This window comes from Otolemur garnettii, unplaced genomic scaffold (genome assembly GCF_000181295.1).
Source record: "Otolemur garnettii isolate 467f Iridium unplaced genomic scaffold, OtoGar3 scaffold00157, whole genome shotgun sequence".
Classification (NCBI taxonomy): Eukaryota; Metazoa; Chordata; class Mammalia; order Primates; family Galagidae; genus Otolemur; species Otolemur garnettii.
Window position 1 is genome coordinate 1814249 of NW_003852552.1, and position 20749 is coordinate 1834997.

The 20749-nt window shown below is 33.7% G+C and overlaps 1 protein-coding gene across 2 annotated transcripts in view; it reads right to left on the minus strand.

The window, feature by feature from the left end:
- DIAPH2 (diaphanous related formin 2) overlaps nt 1-20749 on the minus strand; it is a 909107-nt gene that overhangs the window by 630162 nt on the left and 258196 nt on the right. For both annotated transcript variants that reach the window (XM_003799864.3, XM_023519127.1), the window contains exons 11-15: nt 15067-15185; nt 13082-13198; nt 10864-10982; nt 7281-7345; nt 3771-3875 (exon numbers count right to left, since the gene is read on the minus strand). In XM_003799864.3, coding sequence (XP_003799912.1) covers nt 3771-3875; nt 7281-7345; nt 10864-10982; nt 13082-13198; nt 15067-15185 — 525 coding nt within the window. The remainder of the gene's footprint in view (nt 1-3770; nt 3876-7280; nt 7346-10863; nt 10983-13081; nt 13199-15066; nt 15186-20749) is intronic.

The window sequence follows — 20749 nt, forward strand, 5'->3', positions numbered from 1 at the left end:
CAGGAGTTGGAGGGTGCTGTGAGCTGTAATGCCACGGCACTCTACCCAGGGGGATAGCTTGAGGCTCTGTCTCAAAAAAAAAAAAAAAAAAAAAAAGAAAGTAACTTCAAGCTCATTTTCCAGTGACAATGGATAACAGACAAAGGAGCACATTGCATTTCATATTGTCTTCTTTTTGTATGATTAATCTGCACTCATTTCTTTAAACCTCTGCTGATTGCAATGGAACACTTTTGTAAATAAATGAATATAAAATTGCATCTGTTCATTATAAACACTCCTAAAAAAACAGTACCAATGAACAGACATGTTTTGTAATCAAGATTTGACATTAGATTAACTGAATGTAAGGTTTAAAACTAATGAAATTTCTTGGTGGAGTGTAATTTTGATTTTGGGAGAAAGTCCTCTTACCTTTACATGAATTTTCTACCTGGACTATTTGCATTAACTGAAGTTAGAAATATCATAACAAAATAAATAGGTTGAAGCATATTTTTGGAATAATAAATGTTTTAAAGGACTGACCTATGTACAAACTATTAAAAGTTAACACTCATAACATTACATAAGTATATGTAATCATAGAAATGTTTCCCATAATATTCACTCCACACTAAACAAATATTTTATTCACATAAATGAATGCTTAAGTTGGCATACCCACATATACAACTAAAGTGCTTCTATGTTTAATAAATGACAATCTTCTCCTGGAATGTAATCCTCTCTGAGGTTAGGAAGAATTAAAGACAGGATTAAAATACTTAAAATTCTTTTATTTTTAATGCAGAAAAAAACACAGAAAACAGTTTGACATTTACAGTCTTGATTGACATCAAAGAAATGGTGGGGAAAAATGAAAAGTCCAAGAAATTAGCAATTTATCCTACATGTTTGTGAATTAATGTATTTTTATATACTTTGAAAGGCAAAACATGTGCCTCATTTTTATTAATAGAAAATAAAATTAACATCCATTTGCAAACATCAATTTCTTTGCCTGTATAGATATCTGTTATGAAACTTGTATAGTCACAAAATGCTATTATTTAAAATATGATTTTACTTGGTTAAATATATATTTATAAATTTAATAAAGAATCTCAAATGTTTATATTAAATGCCACCAGTCTTTAAAAATCAAATCATATCAGTCTTTACTTCTCTCCTGTGAACAATTAGGATTGAATAATTAAATAAGGTTGTAACATAGTATTGTGAATTGATTATGGCAAATGAAAATTGAATTCTTGACACCTTTTGGGGGGCACTAGAGAGTATTGTGTTACTGCACTTTTACAGTTAATTTAGCAATAAATAAGCAGCTACTCACTAAGTTGTAAGACCCTGTGCTACGTGCAGTAGGGCCGTGAATAAGAATAAGAAATACATTGTCATCAAGCTATCTATGCCTGACTAGAAGAAATAGATCAGGCATACAAACAAATATCATATGGATGGTCTAAAAAAGTGATACAAATATTCAGAGAAATTCCCCAGTGGAATTTTTGGTGAAGCCTTCCCAAAGGATCTCTTACTGAGCTTCTTAAAGGGTATGTTTCATGAGCACAGATGAGCAAGGGAGGGAATTTCTCCCCCTTGACATGACAACATTGTTCAACTAAGCTGGATGAAAACACTATTTCCAGGAGGTGTTAATAGGTATTCTGAGGTAAAGGTGGCTGTCATCAAATGAGTCTGAGAAAGCTATATGAAAATGAGGCAGACAAGTTTCTTCAATGTAAAAACATCTTAGACCCTTTAATATGCTAATGAGTATTAAGAATCTCCAAGAGAAGAGTTTCATGTGTACCCAATTTATTGGACTATAGCATGCTTTCCTTATGAAAAACCTATTAGCATCTCTGTAACTAATATCTGGCAAACGCTGGCGAAGGAAATTGTGGAGACAGTAAGTTCCGAATGCGAAGGGAGGAAAGGTGACTTAGGTGCAACAGAGGCTCTAGTTAGGGGAGTAATCATAGCCTAGGCTGCAAAGGGGAGATAAGGAAGCCCAAGCCAGACGGCCTTAAAATTCCTGGTAAGGAGATTTTATTTAATCCTGACTGCAACAGGCAACCATTGAACATATTAAAGCCTGGAGTGACAATAATCAGGGCAGTGTTTTAGGAAGATTAATTTGTCACTGACATAAAGGATGAATCTGAAGAGGAAGAGACGATAGGCAAGAGAAAAGTTTGAAAACAATTGTAATAGTCCAGGGAAGATGTAATGAGAGAGTGAAACTGAGGGGTTCAAGATTTTGATGCAAGGGGTGGGCCGGGAGTGGGAGTCAAGTCACAGAAAGAACAGACATAAAACAGTGACTAGTTTAATTTGTCAGGAGGTGAGGCAGGGAAAAAGGAAAGAAAACTCTAGCTTCATCATGTTAAAAAATGGTAGTAAAACTTAAGAATGGACACCAAGCTTGTTTGAAGAAAGAGAGAACACAAACTCTGGATTTGATTTCAATATTCAGTAGGAACTTCCTATGGGGCTAGCTGGACATAGAAGGTAAACCAAAGAGAACTGACACCTATTAAAAGGTGGTATTTGAATGTATGATACTGAACAGGATATAAGAGCAAGGATATATAGTGAGAAGAAGAGCAGAGGACAAGCATTGCAGAATGTTACCATCTGGGGAAGAAACAATAAAGAATTCTCAATCAAACAAAACTGAATTCTCAATCATGTAGAAAAGAAATGAGACGAGAGAGAAAGAGATATTCAGTGAAAAAAAAAAAAAGTATCAACTAAGGCAAGCTAAGGGTAGGGAAAAGCCACCACATTCGGTACTTTGGAGTTGACTAGTAACTTCTGAGGTAGATTTTCAATAGACTGATAGAAACAGATCCAGTCAATCAACAAACACCTACTGAGCACCTACTATGTTAAGACGTCAATTGCAATTGCTTAATATTCATTTAAGACTCTTCATTTGGCCGAGTGTGGTGGCTCATACATGCAATCATAGCACTCTGGGAAGCCAAGGTGGGTAGATTCCTTGAGCTCAGAAGTTTGAGACCAGCCTGAGCAAGAGTGAGACTCCATCTCTACTAAAATAGAAAAATTAGCCAGGTATTGGGGGGGGGGGCGCCTGTAGTCCTAGCTACTTGGGAAACTGAGGCAAGAGGATTGAACGCCTGAGCCTAAGAGTTTGAGGTTACTATGAGCTATGATGATGTCAGGACCCTCAACCCCAGGGTGGCAGAGTGAGACTCTAGCTTAAAAAAAAAGACTCTTCATTCTAGAAGAGTACTTATTTAATCAGTTCTAAAGTCTAGATACCCTAATTAAGAATTTAAATGTATATGGGAGGATGTCATTATAGGGAACATAGGCAGAAATGTAAAGTTTATAGATTTTAAAATGGATTTTATTTTTGATTTAAAGAGATACCAAGAAGCTATTGGGATAATTACAACTAATGAGCATTTCTATACTCTTTTTAAAAGAAAATACCGTGCACCCAATTTTTCAAGTTATCATAAAAATTTCATCTCAAAAACAGTCTTGCCTGTGTAATATATTCTGTTAAAAAATACTCAGGGCCAGACCAGTTTGAACAACTAATGCCTTATTTTTTTTCCAAACATTAAAATGATTTATTGTCCTGAAAAATCAAATCGGTACGGTTATTTCAACTAAAATGTGAAAGTGCCAAAAAGTCTCCTTCTGGTGACATTTTTCCTTCTATCTAACAAGGTAATTGTCTACCATTGAACTCACTGACATGACACAAAGTCTATATCTTCTTTCATTACCTGGGTTCGAAGTTGCTGGATTTCTGTTTCAAGTTCTTTGATTTTTTCTTCTTTCTTTTGAAGCTCAGCTTGGGCTTCCTGTCGAGCTGTGAATTCTTCATCGAACTGCAATGATCACCACCATAAATGTACAGTTAATACTATAGTTTTGAGAAAGCTTTAAGTAATATTATGTATTAAGTGGAATGATTGTTGCTTAGCTGAATTCCCAGAGCATTCAGAAAATCAGAACTCTTGATTATTTTCATGCCAATTAAGTACCCATGTGGGGATAGGAAATTGCTGGTGGTAATGGTAGGAATAAAGAGGAAATATGCTCCCTACCCAAGGTAAACAAACCCATTTTCACTTCTGAAAAAAATACAACCCTACGTTCAGGCTAGGTACAGTGGCTCACCCCTGTAATCTTAGCACTCTGGGAGGCTGAGGCAGGTGGATTGCCTGAGCTCATGGGTTCAAGACCAGCCTGAGCAAGAGCAAGACCTTGTCTCTAAAAATAGCTGGGCTTTGTGGTGGGTGTCGGTAGTCCAAGCTACGCAGGAGGCTGAAGTAAGAGAATCGCTTGAGCCCAAAAGTCTGAGGTTGCTATGAGCTAGATGCTACAGCACTCTACCAAGGGCCACCAAGTCAGACTCTGTGTCAAAAAAAAAAATACAAAAAGTTGACTGAGAAGTCTGCCTTTACATAATGCATATTTGTATTATTTTTTATTGAAAACTCAATTTTAGAATAATTTTTTAAATATTTCACCTCATTTAGTTTAATGATTAAGAGGAGGAAATCCAAAAATATGCCATCAAGCAATTTCCATTCTTTAAGTATATTTAATCTTGAAACGAGATTACACTTTGAGAATGTTTAAATGATTGTACATTAATACCAACTGGAATATTTCTATTGCAGCCTTAGTTGCCTAGCATCCAAAAAGTGGTACTCCAAAAACTCTGATGGTAGAATGATAAATGCTGTGACAGCTTTCTCCTTCAAACAGTTAAACAAAACTCTTGTACAACATGTTAGAAGAAGGAAAATGGAAAGTTAATATATGGTGTGCTAAGCCAAAGAGCATGCCTGAATGGTGAATCTTCATTTGCCGCATCCTGCCCCAGCCTTTTCCTTGGACAGGGCTTAAAGCAGGCACAAATCAGCCTGCCTATTTACAGTGAACACTGCCAAAGTCCAGCTACAGAACATTTTATTTGCCTTTTATTGTCAATGTCACCTCAAGTCATTTTAGAAGTCTATACATTATTCCCACAATATTAGTTCTGTTTCTAAAAGTGATATATCTTACTGCCCAGAGTTGTCTTTAGCGTTTGTGGAACAATACTAATGTATGTTCACGGTTAATAAATATTCATCCTTATAGTAGATTTGACCTTTGAAAATGATAAAACGCCATTCTGATCTATGTCTAAAGAAAGAGCACGTAAGCACACTAGGTAATAATAGTGTTTGGGTCAAACCTGAAATACCACTTAGTAATGTATCTCTACTGGAGTTGCTGGAAAATGTTCCACAGAAGCTGGTCCAAATTTTTTCTAATCTCTTTAAATTTCAAACTCATCCCACATCCTAAGAGTGAAGGATCCATAGATTCTTCAGTCAATGACCTTGTTATCCTAGTTGACTAAGATGGATTTCCTCCAATGTGACCTTGCCCGCCTTCACTACCATACGTGTTACGATTTCTCTAAATCTATACTCCCATTCCCACTCCCAAAGTCAGCATCTTCTGTGTGCTTCTCAAACCTGGTGTCTACATAAGCACACTGTATGTAATATCTTCCCTTTATAAATGGATTGTTGGTACATTTGAAGAGAGGCACATGATGTTTCTGATTTGAATTTAAAATTATGTTTATCTGTAAATACACAGAATAGGAATCACAGAAGCCTGAAATATCTGAGCTGGAAGAGGTTGTCTTCCAAGTCCGTTAATCGTATCCTCTCTTTTTAATGATGAAGAAACTAGGATCCAAGCAAGTGGCTTACTTAAAGGCAGAGCTAATTAGTGGAAAACTGAGATGCCTCACAATCTAACACATTCTTAAAAGTGACTTTATACTGCCTCTTAAAATGACTCAGAACAAGAGAATGCATGTAGCTAACTACTGGAACACTATATATATTTTTTCATTCTAAATGCTGGTGATGAGACTAGCATCAAAAGCTGAATTTCTCATCTGTTATTTCAAGACTCCTTTTCCCATAATATACACTTACATAAAACTTTCCCAGACAGATAATCACAATTTGCTCTAGTCTTGTGGTATCTAATCACGGTCTCAGCCCAAAATTAAGGAGAGTCTGAGATTTTCAAAGGGAATTTTAAATATGCTACTTAAAACAATAAAATTAGAAATATAAAAGTCTATTAATCAGAAAGCATGCATTTTCTTTCTCCAATAAAAATGACAGCTTCACACAAACATTTTATGCTCAAGCTCTTAAAATCTATTCTAGTAACTGAAAGAGCAAAGATATTTCTTTAGATGCCCTGAAGTAACTTCAGTAATACTCGATAATTTCTAGAGTGATAGCAAAAGTGATTATCTAATCTCCAAGGTAAGTCATAACTTTGAAGAGACAGCAATATGTAACCACTTTATCTTGCTGTCAGAAGGCTGAAAACTAGCGAGTTTTTAGATGTGTGCTTCTATCTTTCTCCCTTTACCCAATAGGAGAGAAATATTATACTAATGCTTAACAGGATCTAGAATGAAAGAACGAAACTTTTGGTAGAAGCTAATAAAACTGTAGATATACTTTCATGAAAAAAGGTAAAGGACAATCTTAGATATAAATCAAATTAAGATAGTCAAAAAGCTGTCATTTACTTGAAGGTATTTATATAAGATATTAACACTGAGAGAAAGGGGTACCTCAGATTCCACCAAGCCTTTATCAAGTAGCAACATCATCTTAAAAGTAGTAATTACAAAATTCAAAGAAGCTAAGTCTAAGCAGAAAGGCAGAGAGGGAGAGGAAGGGGAGAGAAGTGGAGGAGGAGAAGTGGAAGGGGGAGAAGGAGGAGGGGAAGAAGGACGAGGGGGAGAAGAAGGGGAAGGGGAAGAACATTGCAACATTCCCTTGCTATCAACAGCACTGACTTTAAAGGTCATAACAGATAAGACCCCCTAAATATGTCAATTCTCCAAAGAGCTACCTACTGCAAGTAAGAACTATGGGGAAGCAATGGGGGGATTTATTTTGGTTGATTGCTTCTAACTATACTCCTTCAGTAACCTAATTTTATTTCATGTATCATTTAGTATAATATAGCTAGTGTTTTTCTTCCATAATGGATTAAAGGTGATGAGGAGGAAATAGTAGCAATCTTATTAGAAAATAAATCAATATTCTGTGGTTATATCTGTATCCAGAAATATAAAATACTCAATAAATAAAACAACATCTATAAATACTGACATAAAGAAACAAGGTAGAATATGTTCTATGATTAAATTATTAATTTAATAATTATGGCTACTATTTTATAAGCCTTACCTTCTTTGAAAACTCCACTGCTTTTTGTTCACTTTCTTCAACTTTTGCCTTGTTCACACAAGAATCTATTAAGATTGACCAAAAGTGATTAGATGGTTACCAGCCTATAATTCTACTATGCAGACTATCATTTTTATGCCAATTGCTATTAAAGGGAAATTAACCTATACTACAAGTAAAATATAAGTTACCACATTTTGTTTCTTTAGCATAAAAACTGAATTCAGTGATAGTATTATTGAGGTACAAAACCAAGCATCCATAAAAATAGGGTGGACATCAAGTTCATGTACAATTTATAATAGTTGTAACTTTAAATTGTGCACAAACTTTATGTCCACTCTGTATTTTTGATTACATTATTACTTAAGGATATTCAATTATTTTCCAACTTTTACAATGATATACCCTTCAAAAATATTTTTACAGTTTATTATTGATGTAGATGTGGCAAAGACTTAATGTTTAAGATTATTAAGATTCAAAATGGCATTTTTTAAGAAGCTGGAGGGATAGATTGGCATTCATTAATTCAGAATTTCTAGTGAAAGATTTTACTTCTGATCTGCGGCAAAATGTATCATATACATAAGGAAATAAACTTGAAACTTTTCAAGTCCAATCAAACATTTCAGAATACAAATGTGTGAAAAGGCTCTTTTGGTAACACTATATCTCTCATTATTACATACAACTCTATTCTGTATCTAGCGGTTCCACACCTACTTACCCAAAAGAAATAAAAACATATATCTGTACCCAGACTTAAGGGAGAATGTTCACAGAACATTTATAATAGCCAAAAAGTGGAAAGAACTCAAATAATGGTCAACAAGAGAAGGTATAAACAAATAGTGCTATATCAATATACTGGAATACTGCTCAGCAGTAAAAAGGAATGAATACATGTGTATTACAACATGAATGCATCTCAAAATAACTATGTTGAATGAAAGAAGACAAAAAGAGAATACATGCTATATGTGTCTGTTTATATAAAATTTTATGTAGGGAAACTAATAAGAGAAACTATAAATAAAATGGACATAGTAAGAGAGAGATCAGTAGCTGTCTCAGGATGGGAGTCATGGGAAGAAGGGATGGAAAAGAGAATGCAGATACATTCAGGGGTGATATAGATGTTTAGTATCTTGACTTTGACGATGGTCTTAAGTGTACATAGAAATACCAAAATTACCAAGTTGTATACTTTACATATAGGCAGTTTTTCTTATGTCAAATTTATTACAAACTGCCTTTTTATTAAAATAATGAGAGGCTGGAGCAAAGCAACCAAGGAGGAAAGTGGTAAATGATGGGGTCAAAGATGGGAAATACCTGTGCTGTCCTAGCCATGGTTGGTAATGATTCTGATTAAAATTTCAATGAGAAAGCATTGGAGAGTTTTAGGCAGAGATCTGATATGATCTGATTTATGAAAGATACTTATAGAACTGTGAAATCAGAAGAGCCTCTAATCTCTTTAGGTCTAAGGAATCTCAAAATAGAGATCCACCGATTTCCTAGAAGTTCTTGAAGCCCTGATAATTTTAGTGTGTATGAATCTGTGTGTGATATAATGAAAGTTTGATAGCATTCATCAGGTTCTCAAAAAGCATTTTGAACTTAAAATAGTAGGAACTACTCATACATTGGACTTATTTGCTTTTAGAATTCAAACTGAAACCTAGAAAATTCAATGATTTGTTCACAATCACGTAGATGACATATGGATGAGATCATAATGGGTTTACAATACTGACTATTCTGTCTCAACTGATGACTTCGTCTCTCCTCAACACCTATGCTTTTGATTAATAGTATACGATCATAAGTACCTGACACACAGTACACAAATATCTGTTGAACACTGAATAAGGTAGCCAAAATCAACAACAGAATGAACATGTGTGCCAACTACAGTCTATAATGGACTATAAGTCAATACATATATTTGGACACAGTCTCTTATGACTGTGACTCCCTCAACAAAATATAAACTAGTAAGTTTAGCAAGCTCAGTGAAAAATATGCAGTGAGGCTGGCATTTACATTCACTGCCAGGTAACATAAATTGGCACAAGCTTTCTGAAAAGCATTTGGCCTATGAAAGTTCATACCCTCACTTATAGAAAGAAATCAATCCCAAGGAAATAAGAAAAAAGCCAAACATTTATATACAAGAATGTTCAAAGCAGATTCATTTATATTGTGAAAACCCAAAATTAATCTAGATGTACAATAACAGAGGACTGATTATGGTGATTATGATATTACAGAAAATGGAATATTATACAGACATTAAAAGTCACATTTTGAAGGTTAACTGAAAAAAATTATCATAATGTTCCATGAAAAATTAGCACATACACAAGTGGATGGATAATAAAGAGCTATAAGGAAAGGTACTGAGCTGAAAAGAGAGCAATAATGGTAGTTTATCACTGTATAAATCTGTAGAATACCTATATGTAGGTCACTACAAAAGTTTTGAGACAGACTGTATTATGGTCCATTATTTCACTTCCAAGAAACACAACCAACAATGTCCTTTACTTTTTTTTTTCCTTTTTTTTCTTTTGACAATGACCTTTCTAATTCACCTGTGCAAGTTTCAACTTGCTCAGCTTACGGGTGTTGCTGGGAGAGTTTCATGTGTTTCTGTCTGTGCAGATTTTACATTTTTTTGATTTTCTGTATCTCGATACTTTCATAAAGTGTCACGTCATAAGTGCATATTATGTTTCAAAACAGAAAAGAATGATACATAAATAATAATAAGGTATCCATCTTTGCATATTACTGTGAGTTTGCCCTGTGCTTAAGGAGTGAAAAATAATATACAATTGGCATTCATAGCTATTGTTTTCTTTCTTTAAAGACAAGACAAATGAGTTCATGGCTGAACCTTAGCAATAGTGATTTCGATTAGGTATAAATAAAACTGCTTAACTGTAAGGACAGATAGCCTAGCACATTTCACAAGGGAAGCTTCACATCATCCTTCAGAGATTGTCCAGAAAGTATTGCTAACTACCAGTCTAGGATGATATAAGGTCATTTCCTCAGCAATCCAAGGAGATGAATATGATCACCTCAAATTCTTTCCTCAGCCAGAGGTCCATGAAAATATAAATTGATCTATTTGATTGGCTTAAAAGGTCCCAAGTTACTGAAATAAACCTATTTCTTTTCTCAAATGTGAACACTAATAACATAATACTAATGAGACCCTATTGTACATATGATTTCTACAAAACCACTAAGGTGCCAGTATAAAATGAGTTAAAAGATTTCATAGTCATGCTTCTAAATAGTAAGGCATTCATCTATAATCATACAATGGCTTTTTGTGGGACACTGAGTTTAACCTGAATTCAGCAGTGTTAAAACTTGTTAAACTGGTTAATATATCCAGTCACAGAGGCAGAACTTTTATGATTATCATAATTAACAATTGCAGTATTTGAGTACCCAGGGACACACTGATTTACCAGATATGTATGAATAGCAGTAATAATAGTGCCTGTTATAAAGAAAATATAAAATACAATCAAAGGATAGTAAGGAATATATTACATACCTATTAGATGAGTTAAATCAATGTCTAATCTTTGCCTGTACTTGAAATCTGGATCCATGCCACTGCAGTGCAGCACTATCTGTGAAACACACTCCTCAATTATTTTATAATACTGTGGCCTGAAAATGAGAGGAAAATATTCATGAATCCCTTTTCTATGTATGCAAATCAATTTTTCTTAGAAGGTATTCAACAACTAAGTCTTTTCTAGTGCCTTCTAGCCATTACACTCCCTTAAGAGAAATATGCCTAAGCTTAAAGATTGTCTGGATATTACAGTGTTGAAGCCATTATGATATAATCAACTCCAAACATTCAGTAACTTAACACTTTAGTTTGCAGGGATTTATGCTTGTGTTCAAAGATATTTATCAACCTTATCTATTTACTTAAGCTCTTGCTTCTAAAGTTAATGAAAATAAATGAGCTGTTAGTCCTATGTCCACGGATATAGAAATGGTTTTAGGTATCTACAAGTTCTCAATTTCAATAAGGGCTGAGCTTCTTGGCATTAGGTTGGCAAGGAACGTCTTGAATTTACTAAAGTACTTTTACCCAAGATAACTATAACAGCTTACAAAACTAGACTCAGCCACTTATGTTACAGACTATTCCAAAGATCTATTCATGCACTGTATTTTAAAAGATCCATTTGAAAAAGCATACACACTTAATATGCATGGCGATAGCCTCAATTTGTCTAAAGTGTCAAAGGTTTTAAAACATATCCTAATTCTGTAATCAATCAAGGTAATTCTGGCCTTAAAAAATGACCACTTGCATACCAGAAAAAATTTTTAAAAGAACTTTTGCATTAAAATTTGGGATAGATTTAGTTTTTGTCAGGGTGCAATAAATTCAACAGAGAAAAATCAGTAAGAAGTACTACTGTAGGCAAATCATGACATAAACATGCCCAAATACAGTGTGCTGGAAACTAGCCAATCAACTAAAGTTTGAAAATGAAGGCAAATAGATTCCAATTGCTTTTCATGGGGCTGGTCCCAAGAATAAGAATAAATAATAAAATATGTTATACATATGGGGCTTTTTCAAGTCATCCTCAGGTCTAGGGTAAATAACGATGGGTTATAATTTCAGTCTACTCAATCACTATTTGGGCAAATGAGGAAAACACACTGTTCTCTTTGAGGCCAATTTAATCATCCCTACACACTTCTGCCTCACATGGATGTTCTTAGGATGCAAAAGATGCCATATGAGAGGAACTTCTCACTTACTCATAGTTACCCAGAAATGGATACTTTCATACAAATAATGTCCCCAGGTAATTGAGTACTCATGGGCAAATTATCCCTTTAATTGTTAGAACTAAATTTAGAAAACAACAATCATTTTGAATGCATTACTGCTTTTCCTGCTCAAAAAATAACATGTAATTTTATATTTTTAACTATTTCCTATGTTTCTATAAAATCGCAATGCGCACCAAATTATTGTACTGTTCTGAACTTTAATAGTTCTCTGTATTGTTTTAGAGCTGTCATTTTTGCTGCAACTATACCTGACCTCATGGTAGCCTTCTTTTTCCCTTTAGTCAAGCAGGTTTTCACAAATCAAAGAACCTATGTTGTCAGAATTTCATGCAAATTAAAATATGAAGAAGAGCTAAGAGTTTCCTAAATAGTTAAATATAACATCATAGTCACCAGTCTGTGGATAATTTCAGTCACTCAGAAACCTTTGTATAACTTTCTGGTTTCCAGATAACTAAATTAGTCAAACTTTTAATTTTATGGGCTATTATCATAGTCATTTGTTTTGAGGAATTGAATTACTGGACATAAAACAGAAATATTAGCTTTATTTTCTTAGATGTTAAGATCACATTTATTACTAGATAAATGCTATAAAAGAAACACAGCAATAAAACTTTATTTAAAATGCACAAGATAAAAATCTAAAAATTCTTCCCTAGAATCTTCAGTGCTGTCCCTGTTACCATTATCTCAGAAAGAATATTCATCACAGAGTCAGTAAAATCTGTTGCATTCCTTGCTACTAAAAGTCCTATGGCTAGGGGATCCCATTTTAAAATAAATGAATATGTTTTTTAAAAATATTACCGAAAGTAGTCAAATCTTTATACTATAAGTATGAATATAGGCATGTATTACCTAGCCCCAACTACACTGTTAATCTTCCTTTAATACCCCATTCAAATTATAAACATTGCACTCTCACAACTATATCCTACCTGATATAATAATCATTTCTGATGAGCAAGAAATGTTGTAGAATGGATAATAAATAATTTTCTGCAGCAGTGTCCTTCAACATATTGTACAGAAGATGGTATATTTCATTCATATCAGTAAAAAGTAAGTAAAGGAAAAAAGCAACTAAATTTTTTAGAACACGGAATTATCATTTTGCTTTTATTGTTATTTCTAAACCTTCAACTCCATGATCCAGTACTTAAAAGATTTACACAAAGGAAATTATTCTATGGAATCATTCTAACCTTTTAATAGAGAAATAAACTTAAAGAGCATTTCCAAGACCATCTGGGTGTCAAAATCTTAAATGTCAGTTATTCACTATATTTTAAACCAGATTATAACTGGTACCATTGGAACAGGAACCCTACCAGTGAAAATGGTTTCCTCTTGATCTCCCTGTGACTGCGATAGAGAACCTATGTTATTCACGCAAGCCACTACTACAGTATTTATCACTGCTACATAATATAGAAGGCATATGAGCATGTTGTGAACTGCTAAAAGGTCACAAAACTCATTTTATTTTATCTAGATTAAATACTAACTAAATCTGAAATTATTGTTGTTTCCATTCATTTTGTATTTCATTATTTGAGAAAAGATGGAGAGTAGAGGCACTGAAACATTTTCTTACAATATAAAAAGAATGGTAGAAGTTCCGAAGTTTTCAGTAAACTAGAAATTAGATTTTAAAAATGAATTCATTTTTATTGCAAAAGTGAGGACCTGGAAAATCAATGTAAAATAAAGGTAAAAGACAAGATGCAATCCAACATCCTAAAAATAACCTGAAATGTCAACATTTTCTCTGAAGTAGAATTAAATATATGATGAATTACTTCTTAGATGCCACAGAAGAGTATTATAATTCTCACAAGGTCTTTCAAATAGCTACAGAATGAATCCAAAAATAGTGTTATGGGTGAAGCTCGATTATAAGAGAACTTTATATAAATTAAGATATTTATTAATTGATATAAATTTCTTTTAATATTAGAAAAGCCACTGAAGACTAGCATCATTAATGGTGAATAAAAAATTACTAGACATTATTCCTTATAATAATAACATTGTTATTTCCTGCGCACACATTTAACCAGTACTATGTGGAGACTTTCATAGGTGTATTGGAGTAAAAAGATGAAACATAACATTTTTGCCCTCAATCTCACAGGGGCAGAGAAGTGTACATAAATAAAATAGAAAAAACAAACTACTGTGGGAGTTTCAAGGAGGGGTATAGTACTTCTAGCTTTTGGTAGGGGGTGGAGAACACAATACTGAGAAAAAGTCCAGCTAAAAGGTCATTTTAGTTCTGAAGTGTTTCCCAACATTCCCAGAATCCATAAGTAAGAAATTTAATGGGTGTGAAACAAATGGCCAGCAAGGTTATGACAATCATCCCTTAGATGCAAAATCATTTCTTACAAAATCGTTGCCATGGGAAGGTTATATACTAGTCATATTTGACTCAAATGATTAGGCCACATAGCCTTATTATGGTCAGATACTATTGTATCAAATTATCTTTGTTATTGTTAAGAAACACAGATAGTTGTATAGGAAATAATACATTTATCTGAATTGGACTGTATCCCTAAGTCACTGGAGTACCACTGAAAAGGGATATTACCTATAGTCGCATATGAACTCAGTGAACTTTTTCCCCAAATCCTTACACGTTAGATATACTGCCTTAGGCTGTTCTCTATTCAAGACCACTGAGCAGAGTACACCTAAAATACAATGAGTCTTTGTGCGGCTTTCAATATATTCTGTGTAAATCATCAGGACAGTCTGACAGCTCCTCGGCATGAATCTCAAGGACAGGATCACAGCGAGGTTTAAATGTAAATAAATGGATATAAATTGGGCTGGCAGACAAGAACGCTAATAATGGTCTACAAATCTCTTTTTCACAATACATGCAAAATTATTTTTGTGGTTTGTCAAAGGATATTCCATTTCTGCACGGATGTCATTGAGACGGTGTGATAATTCAGTTAGGTCGTCTTCTTTGTTCTCATCAAATACTTTCAGCTGAATGTCAAGCTCATCATTCTCTTTTTCTTTTAGATCCTAATATATAAACATAAAACTTAACAAACGAACAACAGTTTGACAACAGCATAGTTTCATAATAAAGGGCAGAACACAATCATTCATTTATATACACAGAAGCAATTTCAAATATTGACCCAGGCACTTGGTTTCCTGAAAGAAAGTAAATGTAGCTAAATTTTTCTATTTCAAAATAAAAGGACCTCATTGCATTCCTTGCATTTTCTTTCCCATGCCCCAGATTTTAATTATTCACATAAAAAAATTAACGATCACTTCCACAACAGAAAAAAAGTAATTGCTAACAACCCAAATTAAATGCTGTCGTTTTGACTAAACACACTAATCAAAGATCGCAAAAGAACTCATGCAGTTAGAACATTCACATATGCCTCTGGCAAAAAATGCAAATACAGATCGATTGTATTAGTGAAGAACAAATGCAAGGATATATTCAAGCACAACAGTCCCAAGTATGGCGTTAAAAGTTGGATAAACAAATTAAAATGATATTTTGTGATTTTAAAGCAAAAAGGCATTAGGACTTTTTATTAAGCTACATATCTAGTCTCCTCCCCAACCTTTCATTTTTGCTTAGCCTAATCACAAGATACCAACTTGAGCATAAAAGATATGATTTTGTAATACATTATAAGCACATGCATTACAAACCTCTGATAATTTTCAAAATAATAGTATAAAAAAACTTTGGAAGCATGCCACACTAGAGATTGTTGAGCTTAATATATATCACCTGGAATATCTTTTAATATGTGTCCATTAAGTTGCAGGTTTCAAAACCCAAATCGATAATCACAACTGTGGATGTTCAAGGGTGATACCGAAAATGGGACTAGGATGTTCAGAGCTGAGCTTCAACTCTAAAAGGAAATGCAAGCACGGTGTACTTCAAATTAGGTAGATAAAACAAAATGGGATGCATTTCTTGTTTCTATAGAACAGTTATATTAATAAATGGAGGTGTAATGGCTATTACTGAAGCCAACTTAGGCAATTTCTAGATGCTGTTTTTCCAACATTGACATACATATTATTTTATTCAAAATTTACCTACAGAGCATATGAAAATAATACTAATGTTAAGTACATAATTTCATTAAAACATATAACAAATAAATGTATTTACACTCAGTTTCCTCTTTGAGAATGACTTTCAGGCTGGGTGTGGTGGCTCACGCCTGTAATCCTAGCACTCTGGGAGGCTGAAGCGGGTGGATTGTCTGAGCTCACAGCTTCCAGACCAGCCTGAGCCAGAGCAAGACCCCCTCACTTAAAACACCCGGGCGTTGGGGTGGCACCTATAGTCGCAGCTACTCAGGAGGCTGAGGCTGAGGCAAGAGAACCGCCTGAGCCCAGGAGTCTAAGGTTTCTGTGAGCTATAAGGCCATGGGGTACTCTATCCCAGGGCCACTGAGTGATACTCTGTCTCAAAAAAAAAAAAAAAAAAAAGAACGACTTGCTTTAAGTCTAGTTTTCCATTTCAGAGGGAAATGAAGAAATTTGTTGGAATGCAAAACCACCTACCACTGGTAGGTCATATTATCAGGTGATTTCTGAACTCTAATTAGAAAATCATAGAAGCTAGACATACTCAATATGCTGGTCATTGAAGAAACAACTTTTCACACATAAAGGTATGGATTTTTCCTCATTTTTATGTTATATTCTCTCTCAGACATTCATCATAAAACTTGAATATTTGCAAACATGTTTGAAAAACAGGAAATTTCCAGTTAAATGCTGTTATTTAATTAGCATGAGCACTGAACAAAACACAGAAATCTGCATGATTAAAATATTTTTAGTGAAAATAGCTGGTAAATGTGCAATTCAGTTCTTAATTAGATCTAGACATTATCTCTACTATATATATAGTATGTGAGCATATATAACACACAATATAAATACAGACAGGTATATGTGCAATATTTTGTAAATATTCTTTATTATTAATGCTTCAAACCTATTAAAATACAGTATGTACTCTTTTATCACCATCCATAGATTCTTAGAACCTGTCACTTGAAGCAAAACATATAACAAAACCAGTACTTTCTTTTCTTCAACATTATAACAAAGCAACATTATTTGAGGGTCAGCTATATGATTTCACTTCAAGCCCTACTTTCCAAAATTGACTAATGACATTAAGTCAATGGAGGATTTACAGTCAACATATTGACTTAGTCAATATAGTCAATTAAGGATTTACAGTCAATATATTTGTATACATATGTATACTTCCTAAAACTTCCTTTCAGCAAGATCTCAAACCTTGAAGATACATCCATAAACTTTTTTTTTAAATTTCAGATTAATATGAGGGTATAAACGTTTAGGTTACATTGTTTTCATTTCTTAGGTAAAGTTTAAGTTGTAGTTGAGGCCTTCACTGGGGGAGTGCTGGATACCCTTACATTGTGCCCATTAGGTGAAAACCGACCAATCATCATCCCTCTTTCGCTTTCTCTTTTCTCTCCCCCCTCCTCCCTGTCTCTAGAATGTATTTGCATTTTTCTTTCGTGTGGGCAGATAGTTGTTTATATATTGGTTTTATATTAGTATTGAGTACATTGGATACTTGTTTTTCCCTTCTTATGATATTTTATTAAGAAGAATGTGTTTCAACTCCATCCAGGTAAATACAAAAGATGATATATCTATAAAATCTTGATGAAACAATGAAGAATTTATAAAATGTATATAGCACAAATAATAAGATAGATAGCCTATAAAATAAAATGGAAATGTACTACTAAGGTATTATATTTTAAAATGTAGACTATCACAAAATTATTGAATTACACTGTTACTAATTATCTAAAATATTGTAAATACACTCCAGTTATTTATTAAACAGACCTGCTGCATACAAATGGAACTTCTTTTTGCAGAATCCCTGAAATATATAATTAACTTTCTATAACATAATTTTCATCAAAAGAAATCAAAGTCTATTACCAACGTGCTACTGATTAACAATCAAACAGGCAAAATTGAGTCTTCAAAAGAATAAGAGATTGTTGAGTCTTTTCAAAAGAGATAAAGTATGCCCACTGACTACAAACACAATTTCTTACTAAGTTGTTCCTTCACATATTTGATTTACCTAATATTTACATAATTTACTTAACTAAATAAAAGGCAGATAGAGAAAACTTCACAAGAAATCAATGTCAATTAAGTACACAGTAAATGCGATTTTAAAAATCGCTATAGAGTTTGTAACAACTCCTTTATTCCAAATCACTAAAGCAAACTTGTCAAAAATGAATTTTCTATATAAATAAAATACAAACTCACTTAAAACACCAAAATTTAACCATAGGGATGGGAAATTTTTTTAAATAAACTTTTACAGAATATAGTTTAAATAATTGCCTTATCTTGAGGATCTTGAAAATATTAGAAAAAAGGTTCAGTCTATAATATTATTGTGTTGGTCCCAAGTTTTACTGAAATACTAAGAACTGTTTTTCTCTAACATTAAATGGTTTTAGATTGGTATAATTTTTTAGCCATATGTCAACAATTAACATTAGCCCTAGCCATGTCTATGTTGCTTCTTTGAATATGTTATATTCTAGAAAATTAGGGAGCTCTTCTCATTAGAACTATGTATAAGGTCAGAATAAACTGGGTACAAGGGAGCAAGCCTATAATTCCAGCAATTTGGGAAACTAAGGGGAGAGGATCACTTGAGCCCAGGAATTAGACACCAGCCTGGAAAACATAGTGAGATCCCTTCCCCACTTAAAAAAAAAAAAGAAGAAGAAATATGGAAAAAAGTAAGGATTTTAAAGACTCACATGTGAATATATTATTAAGTTTTACTGCATATATAAAGGATATTTAATGTTACCATAAATTCATAAATTCTAATGATTTAAATTTAAATATTTAATTACTGAATAGTAGTTGACATGTGAGGTTTCTAGTATACATTAGCAGATAACCATTCTTTCCTGCTCCAAATTGTGATAAACTACAACAACAGAAGTGAAATCTATCTACCTGGAGAGGAGATTTTTTTTTTTTTTTTTTCAAATCAAACATCTCTGCTCTATACCCCATACAATTTTGATAATCTCACTTCAGGGAGATATGCCCTACCTCTTACTTGAGAATCAGAGCCATATTTAGTCATATTTAGCTGCACTGTTTTAGGGAAAGAAAAAAAAACTGAGAGTCCCTATAGGTTCTACTCCAAAATTTAAAGAGCAGAAACATAATTTCCCACTTTTTATCTGATGTGGAATAACTGAGATCTGAGAAGCAAAGCATACTGAAAAGATGTGATAAAGTCTAATTGGAAGTATATATTAAGAATACACGTATTAAGAAGTACATGTGGCACCATGAGAGGCTTTATATAGAAATACATGGGCAATGGAAAAGTATAGGTTAGAAACACTGAAGCCCCTCTCTATCTCAGCTGTCAGTGTAACCAAATGAACAACATAACATGAGACTCACTAAGCCCAGCAGAGGTTACTCAAAAAAATGTGTAAAAAGTAAGGACAAGAACTATCATATCATATCTTTTGTAATAAGATAAAGACTAACATGAATTAAAATGAGACTCAGTTTTCTTTTGTTTTTTTAGAGACAGAGTCTCACTTTATTGCCTTTAGTAGAGTGCCGCACTATCACAGCTCATAGCAACCTCCAACTCCTGGGCTTAGGAGATTCTCTTGCCTCAGGCTCCTGAGTAGCTAGGACTACAGGCGTCCACCACAACGCCCAGCTATTTTTTTTTAAATTGTTGTAGTTTGGCCGGGGCTGGGTTTGAACCCGCCACCCTCAGTATATGGGGCTGGGGCCCTACCCACTGAGCCAAAGGCGCTGCCCGAGACTCAGTTTTTTTGACTAGCAATTCACTAGTATAGCGCAGAAAATAAATGTTAAATCATAGAGGGAAATGAAAGATAGACGAATAATAGCAACAACTAAGGCAGAAAACAGGGCATGTTAGTGAGGAGAGGATGGTATAGAGCTGTTACAGCCAGCAAATGTCCAAAGACATTACTTTGCCAGAAACAAGGAACTAGTCCAGCAAGAACAAGCATGGAAACCAACAAGAAGGCAACTTAAAAGCAAACTAGAATCAAGATTATAAAATTATCTCTAGCTATTTAAGGCCACAGACTTTGCATGAGAAGAAATTAGTGATAAAATGAGAATAAATATATGCTGCACACAATACAACCTGCACACTGAACTTCTACACAGGTCACTTAAAATGTTGTTTCTGTTTACTGCATCCAATTCCTTCATGTGTTAAATTTAAGAATTTAAAAACCACTCAAAGTGGGATTGGCATAGAAATTTCCAAAACCAAGAAAATCTGATTACATATCTTATTACAATGAATTTAAACAGCCCCAATCATATAACTTATTATGACAGGTTTGAACCATTTTAAGTTAAGAATGCTCGATTATAGATGTGGTCTACACAATGGTTCCTCACCAGGAAACTTCCCTAATTTTGGACTTTATAGTAAACTAAGTCTTACATACATGATCTTTGACATTTATTGTTGTTTTTCCTTTTCTCCG